We start from the raw sequence: 21,785 nt of genomic DNA on the forward strand, positions 1-21,785 counted from the left end.
TTATATGTTCAAACAGCCTTCCAACAAAAGTGCAGCATGTGTCTTGACATGGCTTAGAAGGCAGTGATGGCTTTGCATTTTTTGCACTAGAGGAACCTGAACATTTAGAAGTGATGGTTTCATAGCTCTCAGCTTCATAGGAATCAGTTCTGAAAATCAGTTTTGGATATAAACCATTAATCCAGCCATTAATCCTGCACTCCATATGCCTAAATCCTTATATAAGTTTGGGAATTTTGGTTGAAATATTTTAAATAATTCATGAGTGTGCATAAACATTACATCCATTCACTGCACTTCAGAGGGAAGATCACACGTTGTTACACATTGCCTGAATGACAGGACTTTTGCACTTAAGATGAGTTACACATCCCTGGCTTTGGTTTTCACGTTTCTGATGAAGGTTTCCTGCTCAGGGCCCCAAATACAAGGTTATAGCCACCTACCTTTGCAAGAAGGCCTGCAGGTGAGCTCTTTCTGCCACGCTGCGTTGAACTGGAGGCATCAGACAGCGCTCAGCTCGCTCCCTTAGCTTGCAGAGCTGCTGACTGCTTAGATCCACCCCGGTGCATCCCCACCTGCCACAGAGCTCCAGCCTCCCTGCAAGGCTCTCACCCAAGTGATCAGCATCCAAACCCGTGCTGGGCTCCAGCCCTTCCTGCCACCACCATCAGCAACTTGCTCTGAAATCTAAAATCTGGGGAACAGAAAGCAGTCATGTGGACAAGCGCAAGGGTGTGCGGGAGACAGAAGGACAAATACTGAAACATGTCAGAGGAAAAATTGAAAACTTTTCTGCCACAGAGACAATGCTATACAGCCAAAATGGCCAAGCATGTCTTGGGGTGCATTACGCATGACATTGCTAGCCGGTCAAGGGAAGGGATTGCTCTGCTCTGCTGCGGCCTCATCTTGAGCACTGTGCACACTTTTAGTCACTATAGTACAAAAAGGACATAAAACCATTAGAGCATGTCCAAAGAAGGATGGCTATGAGGATGGTGAAAGGTCTAGAGGGCAAGACTCAAGGAGTGGCTGAGGCCCCTTGGTTTGCTCAGCCCCGAGCAGAGCAGGCCGAGGGGAGGCCTCATGGCGGCCTGCAGCTCCCTCACAGGGGAGCAGAGGGGCAGGCGCTGAGCTCTGCTCTCTGGGGACAGCGACAGGACCCGAGGGAACGGCATGGGGCTGGGACAGGGGAGGGTCAGGCTGGGGGTTATGCCTTTATCAGAACAAAATAAAAACTTGTGTTTAGCAGTTTTTTATAGGTCAAAATCCTGGATTCCAGAAAAGCACAAAAACTTATTCCTCCTATGCTCTTAACTTTTTCATGGCACCTCCCCCCTTTAACCCTAATGAGGTTAGGATTGATTTTTTTTTTTTTTTTCCCATCTTGATACCTATGGGAAACTGGCTAGGCAAGTAGATTTCTGCAACAAAACCTACCTGAGAAGCACAAACAAATTTTACATGTAATTTAGGGCAGGTAAATAGGGACTGAAGATAATGGCATGATGAGATGCACCCAGTTTTCCCAGGACATTTAGAGAAGCCCAGGTATATTTATAATGCCAGCCTTTAACCTCCCCATTGGCAAACAAGCCTGCTTTCATTTATCTGATCATTGACTGTTGGGGCAAAGGAAAAGTGACTATGGAAAGTATTGTCAGAGGCAGAAAAGGTCTTAATTTCCAAAGCAGTAATTACATGAAGAACTCATCTAGAGGAATCTGTCTCTGGAGCATGATGCACATAAGAAGATGAAGTCCAAACTGTCCATTTTGTATCTGATGTGGGTGATTTCAGCTGAGCACAAAGGTGCCACAGCTATCCAAGGTTTTTCAGCAGTGTGCAGCATCCCCACTACACATAAACATAACTGCTATCTACCCTTAACTAGGGCTCCTTCTGAACTAGAGAGGATATACTCCGTGGAGATATTAGAAAGATAACACAACTCATGGGGATTCTGCAAGAGAGAAGCAAGTTTTTTCTCATAAATAGTCAAATTTCAAAGAGCCACGTCTATAGCAAAATAAATAAATAAATGTGTCAGCCTGAAGTAGCGTGGCTGATTCCTTTTGAATTATGTCAGCATGGTGTCATTTTATCCGGAGGTTTCATTCATCCTCGTGACTGGTAATTGGGCCCTAAACTGGATAACAGATTTAGTGGGATCAAGCTCTCAAATTCAGAGCACCATGAAAACTTAGTTTTTCATCTTTAAAATGAAAGATAAATGGATGTTATCCAGGTGACACATGCCACTTTAAATGCTGAACTAAGGAGTTTACAGGGTAGGGTTTTTTTGTTGTTGTTTTTTGTTTTTTGGCATTTGGGGCATTTCTCGTTAATATTAAGATACAAGTCACTCCTTGACCTTGCCAATCTTGAGAACTCTGAATATTGATGTGTCTGAAAAATGACTGACAAAGCTAGAAAATTTATGCATCATTTGCCAATATATCTGTCTTACCTAAGTAACCAATTCTCCCTAATTAAGGACTACAAGAGACTTTTAGGCTTTTTTTTTTTATTGTTTAGCCATGTTTGTTAGTTTTGATTAGTAGAATAATGTAGAAGGTTTAAAGGACTCAGGATGACATGCGAATAATATCAATACAGATAAAAGGATATTTGGAACAGATTAGTTACAATCCCTACTTTTTAAATTATATTCTTATTCAAAGTGTGTGGAATTAAGATTTACTGTCTCACTCTGTTACAAAGCAAAAGAGTTTCCAAACAATTATATTACAGGTTGAAATCCCTGTGCTCTGCACTTTTGATTTAGATCCAAAAGTAAAGTAGGCTCTGAGATTCATAGAACACTCTCATCTTATCACTCCAAATTCAGTAATTGCAGAGGACTAATACAGTGTGCCAGAGCGTTAATTATTTTTAATGAAATCAGAATGCTTTTGAATTTAGATGATTAGAAACAGGTACATACATTTAAGTGTATGAACAGATTACTAGGTACCTCTGTATACATTAGCCTCACTTCTGTGAGGATGTTCGTGAATTTAAGTGGATGAAAAGACTGCCCCTTTGGAGACCATGTGCTATTGAAAAAAGTAAGCTGGTATTCCAGATTCCTTGGTTTTAATTTTAGTGTTAAGTCTCATTATTTTCAGAATCTTTCCTTTACATCCTTAAAGAGTTGTGGTCTGTCAGTGGCAGAGATTGAGTCATTAAAGCTTTCTTCCACATAAATCAAATTACAGGAGAGAGATAGGGGAGTATTTATTACTGAAGCTCTCTCAGCTTCCTCTAATGAGGTCAGAGAAGCTGAACAAGTTTTACATTTGGAGCAGATAATGCTAATCAGCTGTTACTGAGCACTGCTTCAAGGTGACTGCTGTGTCCCACTAAATCTGTCATATTTGCTCATAGACAGTTGTGGAACTACAACACATTAAAAAAGTGAAATGTATCAGCTTAAATATTAATATTTTAGGTTGATGACTCAATTACTTGTCGTATCATATAGGAACACTTCCACAAAATGAGCAATGTAATATAGTATCTTTTTCTATTAATTTAGAACTCAGTACATCTCTAGTGCTCCCTTTTCCAGGGAAAAAAACTCAGATGTGTTTGCTGCTTTTTAGTGTATTCTTATTTTAAACAAATCAATGCATGAACTGTCAGTTAAAAACATTTGATTTTCCCCATTTCTCAAATCCCTCCTCAAAAATCCCTTTAACTTTAAAAAAAATAAGGACTTCTGAGTAGATTTTTTAAGGTAATTACATTATCATATATCGGTATCAGACAACTCCACATAAGGCTTCCAAATATTGCATGCACATGCAGCTCTACAAACGTAAAGTTCATAAACAGACAAATTCCATTAAGCACCACGTGCAGATCAGTGCAAAGGAATGTCAGCAAACTAAACACCAGGAACTAACAAGTTCTGGCTTCCCTTACTTCAGGGACACATTAATACATTTACTTACACGTCTCATACAATTCATACAAAGTCTTTGACTGTATTTCTGACACCTGCTCCCTACCTCTTTCTTTTTCCAATCTGTTCACATTCAGGTTCTCATTATTAACATCTCCAGATTGAAATTGTTGTGGGACTATTGATCATTGGTAACCAACACGTGCCTGAGCTTCCAAGGCAGATAGCTTTCCTCCTTCTTGGTATATACTTTTGAGTCCAGTCAAAATTAAGACTGCCTTTAAACAACCATGAGCACCACTGTGCCTCGTTGTGCAAAGGTTTAGGATATGGTTGACAATGCATAACAAGACATTTCTGAAAAACAAAGACTCAAAGCTGTGTAAAAATGATTTTTTTTTTTCATTGTAAAAATGAATTACTTTTAAAAAAGTAACCCTACTGTCATTTAATTAATCCTTAACATGAAATTCAATTCCCTTATATACTTTAGCAGCTATCTTGAAATTCAGGAATGAGCTGCAATTTTACATACATCAAGACTTCAGATTTGCTCATTCCTTTTACTTACTGTCCAAGAGAACAATAAACACAGTCCTCCAAAGACTCACCTTTATATTGAGACATTTAGTGTTTTTACTTATGTAGACATTAACAGTGGTCTTCAAAAGATGCTTCCTTAAATGCTCTTTGTATGCATTGCTCACAAACCCAGACTTCACTACGGCTACTTCTTCTGTACTGACAACTGGATTGTGATTGACCGCTGTGGGGCACTCGTATTCACAAACAGCTAACGCAGAAGAGATGGCTCTGCACAAAGACTTCCTGAAGTATCTTCCTGAAAACTGAACATATTTCACTCTCAAATAGTATTTGGGCCCTTTTTGCTGTGGGTCAGATTTGTTGCTACAGATTATAGCTATATACTTAAACTTATCATGGTGGAATTTGCTTCTACTTTTCGTGGAGACCTCTGAGGATGCAACAGGTCTCATGGCTCACATGAATTGCTAAGTAATGATGATAAAGGAAGCTGTTCAACTGTATTTGTTATCTCATTTTTCAGTCTAAAAGGCAGAAACATAAGAGGTCCATGCCCTGTCTTCATGATTGAGAAGAACATAAGCCTGCCCAGACAGAACGAGGACACTGCATACAAACATGCCAGCATTAGCCGGCCCGTTTCATTGGCATGCATTTTAAGCAGTCCTCAAGAAATCTCAGAATCTCTAAGGATATGCAAAATTAATAGAAAGATGAATATTTTAAAATACCAGAAAAACATGCCTTAGCATTCAGGGTTTGTCATAACCTAACGTCATGATCTGAAATGGTATAATCAAGCTAGCAAGGGGTAGAATCAAAATTATCCGCTAATAAGCTTTTCTGTGCAGACTAAGCAGATTCTCTGAAGAGTGATTTAAATCCTCTGCATAACTTTATTAATTATGAGGAAGATGATTTATTCAGATTGACTCCTCATAATGTAAAAGTGTATTTAACACATTTAACACAAGAATCTATTTTAATGGAATGAGTTCAAATTACAAAAAAAAGAGTTATGTTAAGCTAACACTTTGACAGAACGAACAAACTTGGATCCTTTATCTAGATCACCTGTTATCTCCACGTTGCTTCAAGGTCAACATCAAACATGATGTAGATCAAACATGATGTTTTTGAATATAGTCCAACACGTAACCTTATGCAAAAAAGTTTTAATTTAGTTTCTACTAAAGTAAATTAGCATAAAATTCATTGTGCTAAACCAAAGGCGGCATCTTGTGATTGATAAGCCTAAAATAGATTGCCACACAGCTGATAATCAGGACTATGTTTTAATATTCAGTATACTTCCCAGTACAGCAAAAAATAAAGATAATTGACTTTTAAAAAGACATTTGGACTTATTTAGTGACAGTTTGTAATAACTCTGGCTACTTTGGGTACATACTCTATATCAAGGTGCACTGTCATGGAGTTTGCTAAAACACAAAACCTAGTGAGTAATGAAATACTTGCCAGAAGTCTGCACTCCCTCTTTTGCAGTAATTTCACCATGTGGACAAGTGACTGTAAAATGCATATTGTAGATCTCCTTCTCTTCTTGGTGTAAGAGAAATGAAAGTACACACCAACTTGACTTGAGAACAGCAGCATGCCCCTGACCATGAGATTGAGATTTCCTGATTCTGATTAAAAAATCAGGCTGTTATTTAACATTACAAAACAGGGCAGAATAATGCACCTACCAAGCATATAAATATTCTGTTTTTTGTCAGCCACCTGTTTATGAAGTCACCTGCAAGTAATCCTACCAGAATTGATTTCCAGGAACCGTTTCCACTGACTTACGCTACTGAAGTAGGAAAAAGTAGCTAAATGATAATATACAAACCTTTACAACTCCAGTTTTCAAGTAAAGCAGCGTTAGGCAATTCCCTCAAGTTTGTCTGGAAGGAAATCTAAACAAGAAAAGATTATGCTGGGGGAGGAGATGAGTCAATGAGGAGAAAGTACAAGGTGATCCAAGTACTTCCACATTAATATTTGAAGGTGTTTAGCACAGTTTGGCTAAACAGGAAGTCTTACAAGTTTAAGGCCACAGGCCATTTGGGTCAACAGGCAATAAGCTGAGCTCCTGCCTTATTGACCCATAACAGCCAAGTAGTAGATGAGTAAAACCAGTGTGGAAAAACACATTGAAACAGTAAGCTAAGCAGGCACGTATTGGTACCCCTTGTTGGCCCAACCAACTTTCAGACAGATTAGAGAAGTGCATAAACCTATTTGTTTTGATAGTTTTGCTTGTTTTCTTGTAACCAGAAAGCTGGCACATTTCTTCTTAAAAAAAATTGAGACTGTAGCAGCTCACCTTTATGAAGTTATTTCAGGCGTAGCTCTGCCCCAGACTATAGTGACGGTAGGTAAAGAGCATGAGCAAGGAACCGCAAAACCAACAAGGGCAAAACCAACAAGGATGTTTTCCAGTACTTACCATCATGAGATATTTAGCACTGTGAAAATATGCAACAGCTACTTTGTCTAACCAACATCTGCAGTCTTACTCTGCTCCTGGTGCTACCTCTCCCTAACCAGAAACCGGTTTGGCCGTCAAGCCACTTCGCTCAGGAGACTTTTAATGAAAATATATTAAGGGACATTTATACAAGCGTTCGTGTTAAATGTTAACTGGAGCTGATCACCCTCTCAGTACACAGCTAAAAAGCAACTGTATATTCTGTGTGAAAAATAACAAGCAGTCATACACCCAGCAGATGGTGCTATGATGTTATGTTTCACTGATACTTTTTTCCATGTTTAACTATTTTGTGCTATTTTTATGTACACTTGAACATTTTATGTAACATCATTTAAGGGCATTTTTAAAGGGCACTTTAATTACTTATTTTCATTAATTAAATGTATTTATTAATTACATGCATTTTTATTAATTAAATGTATTTAAACAAATACATTTTATGAACATTTTATGTAACAAACTTCTGTCTTCTGTGACTGCTGCTACTGAAACAACTTGGGCTGTGGGAGTATAAGCAACCCTTTGTGCAATGCACGAGCATGCAAAGATGTGGCAAACCAGGTCTCTGCAACAGATAGTTTTCTAGAAGTCTTCAAGGAGCTAGTTTTGAAGCAGGCAGACTGCAGAAGCAAGCAGGTACCACCTGTCCTTTTTGCCTGCACTGTCCTTTCAAGCCACATACAACTGCTTTTGGTGTCTCTTTGGGCAGTGACAAGAGACAGCAAGCTTCACTGTTGTGGTAACATACCTATTTCCAATTTGAAAATTATACATCTAAACAAACATGAAGTCCCTGTAGTCTCACAGAGGACTCAACACTTTAGCAACTTCCTCGAGTGCTTAAATAGGCCCCTTCATTTTGCTCCGACCAAAATAATTTTAATCTTTTTCATAGGAGTCTGGCACTCCCCGCATGATGAAATATTTCTGAGGCCTATCCAGTAGGCACAGCTCCCAAGCCTCTTCCTTCCACAAACCCCTTAAGTTACTTTGCTCTGTTTTGGACATTCTTAACTCTACCATACTGTGATTATTCAAGAAGTGTTGGATCTGGTACAGTATCTTCAGTGCAGAACTTGAGTTAATTACCTGGTTCTCAAAACAATAGCTACAAGTGACATTAAAACCACAAGCATGTTTGCTTTCTGGGCGTAGTTCATGACATCAACAACTTTGACTGCTCAAATAAGCTTCTCTACACATTGAGAAACTAATACCTCAGCCCATGAAGTAGAGTTTTCTGATGCTTTTCAAATTCATAAGAAAATAAGCAATACGAACCCATCAACTGCCATGGAATTATCTTTTCAGATAAGTCACCCCCCTTTAAAGTATGAATTGTCAATTCAGTAACTGAGGGAGCTGCATTAAACATTGACTGCTTGGACTGGTTATCCCATCTAACATCTTGATCTCCACATACAGGTGACCTTCGAATATTTAGGCATACCAGCCTCATGTACAAGCTGCAGGTTATACCAGGCGCCTTCCATCATTACTGGCAGGTGAGAATCTAGCATCCTGCTGTCCAGTGTTTCCAGATGCTTGGTGCTTGCAAGTACTGACATGTCCCTAGACCTGAGCCTGTACCCCAGCTTCACGTACAAGTGCACAGTTTAATCATACTAGGTCTCAGGCCATCACCTTCCATAAAAAATAAGCAAGCAAGGCAAAAGCTTTACAGGGAGAACTGAAGCCTCCAAAACCTCCTTCCCACCCCAACAGATACCAGATTGAGCAACAATAAAACAGATAGACAGGACATTCCTGCCCTCTTTCCTGAGGGAGGAAGAGGGCAGATGCTGCTCTATTTAGCCGTATACAGGACTACAGGCCTGCACCATGCTCTTAGGCAGTTCCCAGAGCAAAGCATCATCACTTAAACTAGCTGCCTAGTTTAGCCTGCTATACTGGTCAGGGAGTTGAGAAAGTGAGCCTAATCCAGTTCAGATCAACATGTGTAATAGTTTTTGACATAATGCCAGAAGTCTTGGAGATAGTGTTTCCAAAAGACACCTTGAAGCTGGATGTCAGTCAGTAGTTGCAATGAGTGATGCTCCTCTCTCCAGTTCTGCCTACGAATCCCACCCACTGCCTTTCACTATCACTTGTGTTAGTGATGTCCTGGCTTACAGAGCCCAGATTGAACACTTGGAGCTCTTCTGTCAGTTGAGCAGGATTCTGCAACATCAGCTTCAAGTTAGCAAGCTGCTACAGAAGCAAGGCCTAAAAGTACTTTGGAATAAAAACTTGGTTTCCCAGAAAGTCTGTGTAGCCATGTTGTCCACCTACTTCTACAGAGATAGAAGAGCTCCTCCCAAGTTACTTGAAATTGTTTACTTTTCTTCCCAAGTCATTACTTAAACCTTAGAAACAAAGAGCCAATTGCTAGTGCATGATTTATTGTCCTTTTTAGGGAGTACAAAGGCAGCTTTACAAAAAACAGCCAGTAGTCATTACCCCAGTGAATTTTGTTATAACCTAATTCACTGTAAATCAAAACCTGCAGGCAGGTATAAACTGTAAGAGCCAAACCGCTCTCCCAAATCACTCAGAAGCTTCACTAGAGCTTGAACACATTCCAGTACAGCCCCATAATCTATCACTTTGACTATTTCCAGGACCTGTCCTGGAACAAGAACCTTAAACTTTACTGACAGTTGTGCAATTGATGTGGCTGCTTAAACAGCTGAGAGCAAACAGTTCCTCCTGCTTTTACAGGAAAAGTAGATGAGTACAGCAAACCACAACTCTGAAGTGATATAGAGGGGACAAAGATGCAGTTCAGGACTACTGGCTGGACCAAGAGTAGTCTGTGTCATTTGAAACATTTAAAGAATTAGTTTTGGTATACAATGTTCTTTGTTTCTCAAGTGGACCTGTATGCTTCCCTCTTCCCCAAAGCAGTGGAGTGTTGGTAGAGAAGGGAAGCCGTGTAAGAATTGACAGTTGATGCTGTTTCCTAAGAAAATTCAGATTTCTGATTCACAACCCAGAAGGCATCCAACTTAGTCCTTCAGCTGGGAAACTTCATAGAGGTATGCACCAAGCATCTTCACCCCCTGGATGTAGTTGTACCTGTAGGGAAGACAGTTTCCATTAGCATGTCTTAGTCTGAGCTGTTTCACTAGCTGTATACTTTGCAGTATCTGTCCAATGCAGCCAACAGATGCTACAGGAACCACTGCTGCAGGACAGAAATGCCACTCTTGGGGAAGGGGAAAGTAGTCCAGCTTTGACAGCAAAGTACAAAAGCATTCTAGTTTCAAATGCACATAATCAGAAGTGGTAATAAGGTCAAGATTCAGCTGCAGACCAGTTAGCACAACCACCCACTCAGTCATCCTCTGATGAGGAGTTGCACTTTGCCTTCCAACAACTCAAAGAGTCCAATCCTCCTTAGTCTTTTCCAAAATACATGTTAAGACCCACAGTACAACTCAGTCTGGCACAGAGATAAATGTGCTTACCTATTTAGTTTCTCATTTTGAGAGTGTGCACCATCATCTGCAGCTCCAACAGGAAGCAGCATGACATTCTTGCCTGTTGCTTCTTGAAAAGTAAGGGTAACAGGAATGCTTCCTCCTTCCCTTGTCAGGTCTGGATCAACTCCAAAAACTAAAACAAGGAGATACTCCAGTCAGTTTGGGGTTGCATTTGTTTTTTTTTAATACATTCTTACTGCTGCTTAAGCAATCAGGTACTAAGCATTTCTGTATGCTGCTGGCCAAACAAGCAGCTCTTAATTAGCCACACAAAGATCACAATTGTGGAATTTTACCCCGATATTGTGTACAAGTATAGGCAGAGTTCAGTTCAAGCAGTTAACACTACCCAAAAGGCATTTGTACACCAACAGCAGTTAGACTTGCTCTAGTTCACTTCTAATAACTGATTAAGAAAGACACTAGAATGCCTAAGCTTTGAGGACTTTGGCTAAACAAATGGTCTCAGCTGACAATTTCATTCTTATATAAAAGCAACACCATACCAAAAGACTTGTTCCAATATAGTAGGAATGAGCTTGATAGCAACTTGCCTTCTATCTTGCACCTCAGAATTGAGTTTAAGCACTGCAACTGAAATAGTTTGTTACTTAGTGAGCCAAATCTACTACCTACATGCAGACCACATGTTCTGCAAACACGACTTCCTCAGTATTCCTTGAGGTACTGAAACAAGAGCTCTTTAACCTCCCCAATACCAAGCGGAAAACCCACTGACCTGTCTTCATGGCCCTCCTGCCAGCCATGTAGTGTGGATGGTCGAAGTCAGACACCCAGGGTTTCCCACCATGGCCTAAGTACACTTTGAATTTGTTGGGGCTCTGCAGCTCTGCAAACTTTTTGTTCAGGTAGTCTTCAACCTATAGGAAAGATTGAGAAGTCTCACTGTTACATGAGCACTGGTGAAGACAGTGTACTAAAGGCATATTAGGAACTTGCAGGTCACTATGGCTGTACAGCAATAGTTTTTCGGTAGCTATTTCATATTGTTACCATGTAGCTCTGTGGTCAGAACCTCCTTTAGGCAAGTAATAGCATTACTGATAAACAGCCATTATGTCGAACTCCTACACTTCTGAATATGCTCTGGTGGCAATGCAAGTGCCCTGCAGTTAAATCAGCTTTCATTCCTGAGCTGTTTTCAAGTTATGAGAGAAACTGGACATCAAGGCCACTATACCAACTCCCTCAAATATCTGAGCTCAGGTGCAGAACATGGGAGACTGTAGCAAAGTAAACAGAACTGCTTCAGAAACCAGAAAACTTCTCCCAGACACAGAGAAAGGAAGTCTAGAGACTGTTACTTTGAGACCAAAGCATCTCAACATACATGCTTTGTGACTTCTTCAGGAGTCATGTTTGGCACAAGCCTGATTGAGAACTTGCCAATCACTTTCCTAGGAATCACAGTCTTTGCTCCAGAGGCTGAGAAGGCTCCTTCAATTCCATGGAGAGACAAGGAAGGGTATCTCCACCTGTGCATAAGGATATCTCTCTGCAGAAGAGAAGGCAATGATGCAAGGTTAAAATCAGAATTCAGAGCTCCCCCAAAGTAAATTCCTTCAATCTATTAAAGACTTTCAAGTAGCAATGCTTTCTCACACAGACAAATGCACCTCCAATCATAATCACTTAGTTAAACAGAAGCCATTACTCCCATCAAGCACATATTTTGATACAGCTGGCTTCAGCACCTTAAGAGATTTTTCAGTAGCCCTAGTTTGGCTTTCTCCCACTTCTATGGAACTTACAGGACAGTCTGACAAGGACAGAAATACCATTTTAAGATGTTCAAGAACTACAGGAAGCACAGTGGAAGCTCTGGTCCGCACTGCCTCACATCAGGCAGGTACCTTCAACAGTCACATGCTGACAGATCATAAACTTTCTAAGTCTCTCCACTGCAGACTGAGGCACAGTGAGCTCCTTTCAGCTATCCAGAATTCAGCTGTATTAAACTGACAAAACTCTGGGTTCACTGACATGAGTACTACTGCCTACCATCACTAGGCCCTTTCAGATAGACATTTCCTCCTTGCTGTCTTGGACACAGTTGTCCAGTACACTGGTACTGGGAATTCAACACATTTGTGCCCTCTCCAGACAGCTACAGTATCTCAAAGATGAGCTGAACTGCAAAGATTAGGGATACTTAGCAAGTATGGGCTTTAGCATTAAGTTTTTGTTCTGGGTACAACCTGCTTCTAGTCTCCTTTCAGGCAGAACCATTGCTGTCCAAAGTGTTCAAGCACATTGCTTCTCACCTGGAGATTACAGCCTTCTTCTATCTCCCTTTAGTCCAAGTCATCTACTGCATGCATATAGATTAAAACTCTGCAAACCAACCCAGGATTTCAGTCTAGCTAAAACTGAACAGCTTTAGTGCAGTATCTGAAGTGACAAGCCTCTTGCCAGCTTCTCCTTACAACTTATATTTCATCCATTACTTTATAGGACAAGGCTAAACAAGGAAGCCTGTGCGCTCAGTTGATGTAAACCTGAGCATACAGGGATAAGACTGAGCATATAAAACTGTTACTTAGGGCTGCCTGAGTTGGGCCTGAAGTCCTCTCCTGACAGTACTGTGACAGAAGACAGACCTGCACATGTAAGCTTGTCCTTTAAAACACTTTTAGTGTTATATGATAGATGCATTTACATCTATTGCTTATCTCTTTAAAATCAGTATGCACTACTTACACCTTTAGACTCAATGCAGTTAAAAGCATTTATTTGGACAGCTCACAGGATGACAATTTGAGAAGTACAGACAAGCATTTAGCAAACTTGAGCCTGGACAAAGATTTGGGCAGCTACCTAGTTCATGTCTACAAGACAGTCCTTGCTTGCCAGATCTAGGAAGATGTTCTGTATGTCAACCTTAAGTTCACAGCCACCCTGTTTTCTCACCTTATGGGAAGTCCTATCTACAAACAACTAGATTGCTGATAACACACTGCACTTCCCACATCGATGCAGGAAGTCAGACACTTTGTGTAGATGTGCTATCTGACCTCTGGAAAAAGTTTCTCCTGTGTTAGCTGTTCTTATCACGTCTTAAGAGAATAGCACTAGATAAGGAAAGTTCTGCACAGGTTTGAAATGTTACTTATGCACAGCAAGGAGCAACTGTGGAGCAGCATTAAAGCTGCCTAGATTCCTTGCCTAAAATACGGGATAACCTACACAAAGTTTCCAAGCACACAACAGTTTGCAGAGGAACTGCAAGTATGAAGTATGCAGTCAGCTGTGCAGTATGAGAAATTACCTTCAAGGCAATCTCATGATTTTAAAGACATCACATAAGTTCTCTGCCTACCAAATTACTTGGTAACTACACAATTACCCACAGAGGCTTGCTTGCCTTCTACCAATCCGGATGTCTGAACAGACACAGCTAAACAGAGCAGACAGGAATACAGAATACCTTTGTATCATGCAGTAGTTTTGCTGCTCCTACATCTTTTGCATATTCTTCCAGGTCAAAATCAATCTTCTCATATAATGCCAGCTCCTCATCAGTAACAGATGCCACTGCTTCGTTAATGCCTGGGATGAGGATTTTTCCTTTCCTGTCTATAAGAGAACCTGTAAAAAAAAAAAAAAAGGCACTTTGGATCAGCATTCAACCAGAAAAGATGTCATAGAAAAGATGTCATTACAGGGAGCACTTTCAACAGGTGGTAGGAGTCAGTTTTCTGAAAATCTGCAGACTTAAAGAAAGGCCTCCACCTCCCAGAGCCTGTTCCTCTAAGCATGGAAGGCACTCATGGAATGTGCAGCTATCCAGAAATCTGTATTTCCTTGCACCTCAATTCTACTGCTACATGTTTAGCTATTTGTTTGAAGGCAGGATTGCCCAAGGGGTTCAATAAGGCATACGTAGAAGAGTTCGCAAGAGAGATGATTTAATTAACATTCTAGTTTCCAACAAGATTTTAGGAGAAGCTAGGTAAGACCTTCCTCATATTTCTGTTTAAGGGATCTGCCTGCTTTAGGCATACCTGGCAGAAAGCTTCACTGGTTATGGCTTTGCTAACATACACAGTCCTCAGGAATTCCTCATTGCTAACTCATGCTTTAATGAGTCTTAGTCCCACTTTAGATGCATTCAGTGAAACCTGCTTTCTTACCCATTAGAGTAATGAGATCTGTCATGGCCTCATGTACTGAACCACCATAAACTCCAGAGTGAAGGTCCTTGTCACTGCATTCAACCTGGTTAGAAACGAAATTCAGGTGAATCTTACCATGGAGACACTAACAACTGCACAGAGAAGATCTTAGCTTTTTGCTGCATGTATTTTAAGAATGCATCTATTTTTGAACAGAGTCCACTCAGTTGTATGTTAAAGCATGTGTTTTTTATTGCTCTGAAGTGCAAGCCCTTAGTATACTGACTGTTCCAACCCTCGAGACTTGTGGTGACTTCTTCCTTCACTCATGGAAATATCTGGATCAAGATATCCATACAATGAGATAATCATCCACTGAAGCTGCTGGATAGCCAAAAGATGTCCCTTCTACCCAACTATCATACAGGATAGTAAAAGGAAGATATTTAGACAATTACAGCAGAATTTGTTCTACATAGTTCTACCTTTTCTGAAGAAAAGCTATTTGCTTGGATAACCCAGAGCTACCACTCATCTTCTGTAATAAAAAACTCAGCTGAGTAATACTTTTTTTGGCAGTGTATTTCAGAGCTTACCTCTATGAAGTAGTAGCAGATACCCCTCAAGCCATAGGTGATACAAGGCTTTTTCTTGCCTAGCCAGTAGTTGTCAGAAATGCAAACGTAATCAACATCTTTGAAGAAAGTGTCTCGCTGAGCAAAAATCAATTCATCAAGGCCTTCTGATCCCGATTCCTCCATACCCTCTAGGCAGAACTTAACATTTACTGGAAAATCCTTTGAAAATGAACAAGTACAGATTAAATATGTGAAAACATCTGATTCCTTCAGTCATCAGTAATTCTGATCTGTGATGTACAAAGCAGAACAGAGGACAATGGTAACTTAGTTCCACGATGGTGGAATCTGGTAATTATATCCAAAATAAGTTTAAGCGCGGACTGTGCTTAAATTAAGGACGCTTATGCCACTCTTTATTTTATGGTATTCAAGCTCTTCAAAAGAGTTTTAAATAAGTTCTAGAACAACTGGTTCCCAATCCTCTTAACTGTGGAAAACCTTCAGAGATCAGTTGCCAAAACGTAAGTCACAAGGCTAGAAAATCTAACATTAACCACAGGAATTGCATGCCACAGTAGGAGTCAGAGCTACCTCGTCTGACCAGTCTGCCATACTCTGTGCCTATGCAGCACTTGAGAATTGCTAATTCTTTACCCAGGAGCAACTGGTCTTACAAGATGCTCAGGATATCTGCTTTGTTTCTGATTTTTCTTTAACAGAAGCAGCAAAGATCCCAGGTTAGCGTTACCAAGTTAATCTCTCCTCAGAATTCAGTGGCAGTGACGCATTAAGCTTTGCTGAAGGCCAAGCTAATTATGACGTCCTTACATGAAAGAGCACATTTAATTATTACTCCTGCTCCGTATGTATTTTCCTTCCTACATATTTCATTAAAGCAAAAACATTTTAAGTGCAATCCAAACATCAACAAGACCAGCTTGCCAGAAAGACAACTCAGCCCTACCCAGGAAGTCAGGGAATTTACAAGACTGTTGCATCATTCCTCCAGTCAGCTGAATAAGCAGCCTTGCCTCAAGGCTTTGCAGCTTGGATAACATTTATTGCTAGACTCAGCTGTATGTAAAAAGCAGAATATATATTGGGCACATACCTGGTTAGTTTGTTGATAAGCCTCCAAGGCATTTAGCCAGGCAAGCACTGGACCTTTGTCATCTGTTGATCCTCTTCCATACAGCTTTCCTGCAGAAACCAGAGAAATTAACCAGTAAGGAGAAAAATTAGGATTTTAGTTTGTCATTTAGTTTGTCATTTCTCACCTGCAGAAGAAAGCATCCTTCTGCATATGCATTTTTGCCCTGCTCATACTAACTTTCACATCAGATTCTTCTGAAGTAGCAGTTTCTCATCCCACTTCACACACCAGTGCAGTGGGATGGGTACAGGACTGCAGTAGTTGTCCCACTAAGCCACCCATCTCTTCTCTGAGCTGCACTCTGCAGAGAACAACGGCCTAGAAGAGACGCAACTGCCTTGGGCTAAGTCACTCCCATACCCTTTACAATAATTACATTTTCTACAAACACGTTGGTAAGGGTATAGAAACAATAGACAAATACAGACTTTTTAACAAGTCTATTCTATATTCCTTCAATTCAGTAATTCTTTATTTTGAGAATAAGGCTTTAGAAGCTAGTTGACTAATCACGTCTCTGGAACCCAGGAAAGACTTAAGCCAAAGACAAGTTTTTCAGGCTGTGGGAAAGTCCCAGGAAACACAGCACATGGGATCAAGGCAGAGGAAGATAATGTTGCAATAATTCACTAGAACTGTGACTCTAAACCCACTGCAGTGCCTGCACAGGCCATGGAGCCTGCAGGGTAGGCAGCAATTGGCAGATCCACCTCCTGCACTGCCAGGCTGCAGGGAGACAAGCCACAGCAAGAGCCAGACTTGCCTCAGGCTATCAAATGAGATAATCTGACTTAGTGACTTGGACTCTGCTACATGTGACCAAGTGCCCTGCTAGAAATACTAGTTACCAGAGATACGTCTTCTTGGCAATGATTAACGCTTACACAAGAGTGGTTAATGTCCCTCTATTTGTATGACCTTTGGCTCTCAGCACTGAACAAATGAAACAAAGAAGGGGCTGTTGGTAGTACCAGCTTTAAACCAGTATTTTAGGAAAAGTTCTAGTCTCCTCTTGGCTACGTGCTATTTCAACAGGAGCTACTGCTTGATTTCTTTATCCCCATTATGGGAGACAAATGCTCCTCCGGGCACTAGCTGCAACTTGTGTACTCCTTGTAGCACAGTACACAAACCCATGGAGGCTGCTGTACCACTCCTGCCTCCAGACAGAAGGAAGAAGCATTGAGCTCCTGTCCCCTGCAGTGGTTCAAAATCCCAGCCTGACACAACCTCACAGGCTGCAAGTTTTGAGATGTACAAAAACCCAGCTCTAGGAAGCTGGCTGGCAAATTGGAGGGCAGTAAAATTTGTTGTAGCTACAAGAGAGCATGCAAGTACAGCCTAGAACATCAGGAAAAAAAAGCAGCCCTAAGAGCAGCTGAGATTTTACATCTCTATTGTTTACCATTTTCTCCTGCATCTTTTCTCACTGATATTAAATAAATGCTCATTTCTGATCTTATTCTCCTGTGACACTTCTGTCCTGGGTATGGCTTTGGAACAGTTAAACACTACACATGTTTAAGAAGTGCTCAATTACAGAGAAGTCCACAGCTCTCACCATCTCTTTCCACCAGTGTGAAGGGCTCACTATCCCAGCCATCCTCTAGTGCCGCCGGCTGAACGTCCAGGTGACCATATACACACACGGTCTTCTTGTGTGGATCTGAGCCAAGCGTTCCCAGAACAATTGGAGGCAGAGGGATCTCTGATCCATCAGGCAGCTAGAAGTAGAAGGCAGAGGTTTTTAATGCAAACATAGAATGCCAGTGGCACATTTTTATCAAATGAATACTTGAATGTTATGCCTATAAGCTCATAACCTCTGCAGACAGCTACACAAAACTAAGCTACTTAAACTGACTGCCAGAAGCAGGATGTGCCAGTGAAGGTATGACAGAACCATGACAGAAAAAGTTTCTTGACCATTCCCCTAAGAATCAAGGGTTTCCAAGCCTCTCAGCACTCCTCCTTTTAAGCACTCCTACACCAGATTTTAGCAGAGCAAGCTGTCTGCATGCCAAACTGCCATATCTAACACTTACCTAAGCATAAGTGCTGAAATGCTGTAATGCTGTATTCTGCACTGCTTGGCCCTGCACTTTCATCCTGTCTACATTACAACTCTCAACAAAGACTTCCTGACAGTGGTATCACTGAGGACAACAAGTGCCTAAACTCAAAGTCTGTGTAACAGCTGTATTTCTCTGCCTACTGTTAAGCAATTGGCCAGGTAGAGCTGATGAACTTTGTTCAAGAGTTCAAAAGCTGGATTTAGCTGAGTTCTTTGGAGTACCCCATAAGCAATTATCCCCTGATAGTCTCAGTCAGCATATATTCCATTTTGGTGAACACATGCCTAGACACTTCAGCAGATTAAAATCAGAATCAGCTTTGACTTTTGGGCTCCAAGTTCAGATTTTTATCAGCATGTTACATGATCTTTGACCAGCTGCAGTTTTAAGTTATTAAAGCAATATTGCAAGAATTTACAGTTACAATAACCAGTACTTGGTACAAACTGCTGCACAGCAGTAAACCAAGTCAGTTGCTTTACTTTGCTCTTCATTGATATGGCAGCAACAGTTCCTCCCCAGCAAAAAGTTACATAGGAACAAGATTGACTCAGTGACATGAAACACTCGTGACAGGATTTTAGGCTTTGGTTAATAGAGCTAGAATTATCCTACAGATTCTCAAGAGCAGACATGAAATGACCTGCTGTCCTGCTAGAAAGAAGTGTATTCTAGTTGCCAAATGCAGAACTGCTCAGAGGACCCTGATATACTTAGATTTCCTCCAGCAATCATTAGCACCAATTACAATAACCATCTCCTAAAACTTGTAAATGCTCCCGATGCCTTTTGAATATCACTGTCCAAATGCTAGTCTAACAGCTTTGGTGTGGGTCTTATTCTGTGAAATACAGTGACTGGGCACTTTAGAGGAGAGCTGTATCAGGTGGATGGTTTCCTCAGATGGAGCGCTCTCTCCATCACGTTTCTCAGGTGAAGAGAAGCAATCCAGACAAGCAAAAATAAGGAAAGATTCACCTATAAAGATATCCATCTCTACCTGGTAAGAAAGGAGTGCAATCTTTTGCTAAATGTAGTAGCCTTCTGGAAGAGCTGCCTAGAAGTCTTTTAGACCTGAAACTTCAGTCAGCATCTTCACAGCCGATGGGCCTAAGGGTCAACACCAGCCTGCTGTTATGTTTAACACTTCTTTGCAGGTACTGCTCCTGCTTGGTCAGAAAAGTATTAAATACATTTAATACATAATCCAACACATAATGACATAATTTATATGGATCCTGAGACTTACTATAAACCACAAAGGTCTTAACAGGAGGCTCAGACTGTGTGGCTGGAAGGATTATCCCACACCAGGAGGCTATTGCCTTTCTAGGTCCCACAGGACCCTCGTGTGGTGATACTGACCAGAAGAGCATCATACCTCAAAAAATTAGTGATCCACACAAGAGTTAGCCCGTGTACACCCAAGCTTATGCAGTTTGGCCTTGAGGCCTGCATCATGCTGTGCACATCCCTTGGCTGCAGGATAAATTTAGCCAGCTGATTGCAGCTTGCAAGGCAGTTCCTATTTGGCACTGGCAAGTACACCACCTGCATGTCCTTGTCTTTATCTAAAAGCACACCAAATTCTCATGTGAACACCCCTTTTGTTTGACACTGAAATCAACGAACAGTTGTTTTCTTTTTAAACTATTATAGAATTTTCAAAACAAACCAAATGTGGCAACATTTCCATGAAAAGAATCTGCACAGCTATTTGGATGCCTGTTAGATGCTGTACAGTTTGGGTCCCCAGCATCTGAAGGGACAGACAATACCATCCTCTTTCATTCTAAATTCTAAATTCCTCTTTCATTCTAGAATAACATTTTAAATTATCCTTTACAGAGTCTGAGTGCCTTTCCTACTGGGATGGTAAGAAACCAGCACACCTCCTGGTGCAAGCTCACCCGGTCTTTCTGCTAGGCTGACGTGGGGATGCTTGCTCACATACCTTTTGTTTGCCAATATCCATAAGTTGGGTTGTGCCTCCCAGTCGCTCAATATCCTTTGCAGCAACCTCCATCATGCGTTTGATTTCACCCCTCTTCTCTGGCCATGCTGACACACTCTGGATTGCCACCCAGTCAGCCAACCGCTGTGGAAAAATGCAAGAGGTACAGGTTTTACTACATGTCATCTATGGCATAGGATACACTATAAACACCAAAACTCAATTAAAATTTTAGCAAAGCTTAAACTTCAGGAAACCAGCTCTGTCCTCTCCTCAAAGGAGTACTCTAACACTCAAAAGCTCACTAAAGTCTCACTTTGCTACATCTGCCCTCCAGCCCCACCAGTATAGTGCAGTCTGCAGATACAGAAGGTAGACTTAAAGTATGGCAGCATATTTTGCTTCTCCAGTTGCGGCTCTTTAAGCATCTCAAACCAGCTAATGTCTACCAGGCTTCTCAGGCCACCTGAGCTCTTTCCCATGTGACATCAGTGAGAGGAGGGGAATTGTCTGGTAGTTGAACACTTAGCATATTTGTCTGGTAGGTGATAGTGTTGTACAGCTGATAACTTCACAGGTTTGGGTGAAGGGGATTCCAAACAAGGTACAATTAACCTGTAGGTTAAATGCCAAAGTGCAGAAGTTAACCTTCCCCTCTGCCCCTCAACGTGAACAGTTTAATTTGAAAAAAAACTTATTCCAGTCTTCTTTATACCTTCCCTCTCCTTTCTCTAAAAGTCTGGCATTCAGGAGCTACTGTTGTCAGATATTTCTTACCTCTAAGTCAGTCACTGGTTGCACGATACATTAATAGAGCATTTCCTAATAAATCTACTGTGGAGATTTAAGTCTTTGAACAGAACTATGACTTAAACTGTTTTCTAGCTTGACACAAACCAGCCATACCCTTTGTCTGATCCCCCTCCCCACTGCTACTTTATTATAAATATTACACAGGTGTAACTCAATAAGCTTGAAGCTGATCACCTATCAACTTCTAATATCCCACAACTGTCTGTACCACAGGACAACACTGAAAGAAAGCTTACCTTAACATAGAGGTCTTGGTGATCATCAATGTATTTAAAGAGGGTGTTGAGAGCAGACATGTTCTGAGCAGAATGCTGTTGCTGCAAGTTCTGTGACAGAAAAAAAAAACAGCCTTCAGAATTTTAAGAAGCAGTCAGCAATGAAGCAGCTGCAGAAGACTTTCACCTTTTAACTGCTAACACCACACACCAAGCCATGTGAATATAAAACTTGAGGCCACTCCCTCCTTGGAAATCTGAGTCAAATGACTAAAAAGCAAATCCAACCTCACCAGCACTGCTTCTACCCCTCCCCAAACTAACTCTGGAAGCTGCAGCTGAGCAAGCTGGCCTGTAAAGATTTCATGACTTCACTGCAGGAGTACAGGCAAAATGTTACTCAAGTGAAACACT

The 21,785-nt window shown here is 41.0% G+C and overlaps 1 protein-coding gene across 1 annotated transcript; it reads right to left on the minus strand.

The window, feature by feature from the left end:
• Nucleotides 1–9,341: 9,341 nt before the first annotated feature.
• CNDP2 (carnosine dipeptidase 2) lies at nucleotides 9,342–21,548 on the minus strand. The gene is made up of 11 exons (XM_035318577.1): nucleotides 21,393–21,548; nucleotides 20,344–20,487; nucleotides 17,876–18,038; nucleotides 16,273–16,361; nucleotides 15,177–15,377; nucleotides 14,599–14,683; nucleotides 13,893–14,053; nucleotides 11,796–11,960; nucleotides 11,184–11,325; nucleotides 10,430–10,577; nucleotides 9,342–10,037 (listed from the first exon to the last, which is right to left on the minus strand). Exons 1-11 carry the CDS (start codon nucleotides 21,450–21,452, stop codon nucleotides 9,968–9,970), a joined length of 1,428 nt encoding a protein of 475 aa, XP_035174468.1. The 5' UTR covers nucleotides 21,453–21,548; the 3' UTR covers nucleotides 9,342–9,967.
• Between the last annotated feature and the right edge of the window lie 237 nt (nucleotides 21,549–21,785).

The sequence above is a fragment of the Oxyura jamaicensis genome, chromosome 2 (genome assembly GCF_011077185.1).
Source record: "Oxyura jamaicensis isolate SHBP4307 breed ruddy duck chromosome 2, BPBGC_Ojam_1.0, whole genome shotgun sequence".
In the NCBI taxonomy this organism is placed as follows: domain Eukaryota; kingdom Metazoa; phylum Chordata; class Aves; order Anseriformes; family Anatidae; genus Oxyura; species Oxyura jamaicensis.

Excerpts from the sequence above, each read along its gene's own strand:
- CNDP2 (XM_035318577.1), bottom strand. The coding sequence starts at position 21,452 with ATGTCTGCTCTCAACACCCTCTTTAAATACATTGATGATCACCAAGAC. Across the intron at positions 11,961-13,892 it reads AACTACTGCATGATACAAAG|AGAGATATCCTTATGCACAG; the intron begins GTATTCTGTATT and ends TCTCTTCTGCAG. Across the intron at positions 10,578-11,183 it reads CAGGAGGGCCATGAAGACAG|TTTTTGGAGTTGATCCAGAC; the intron begins GTCAGTGGGTTT and ends TCCTTGTTTTAG.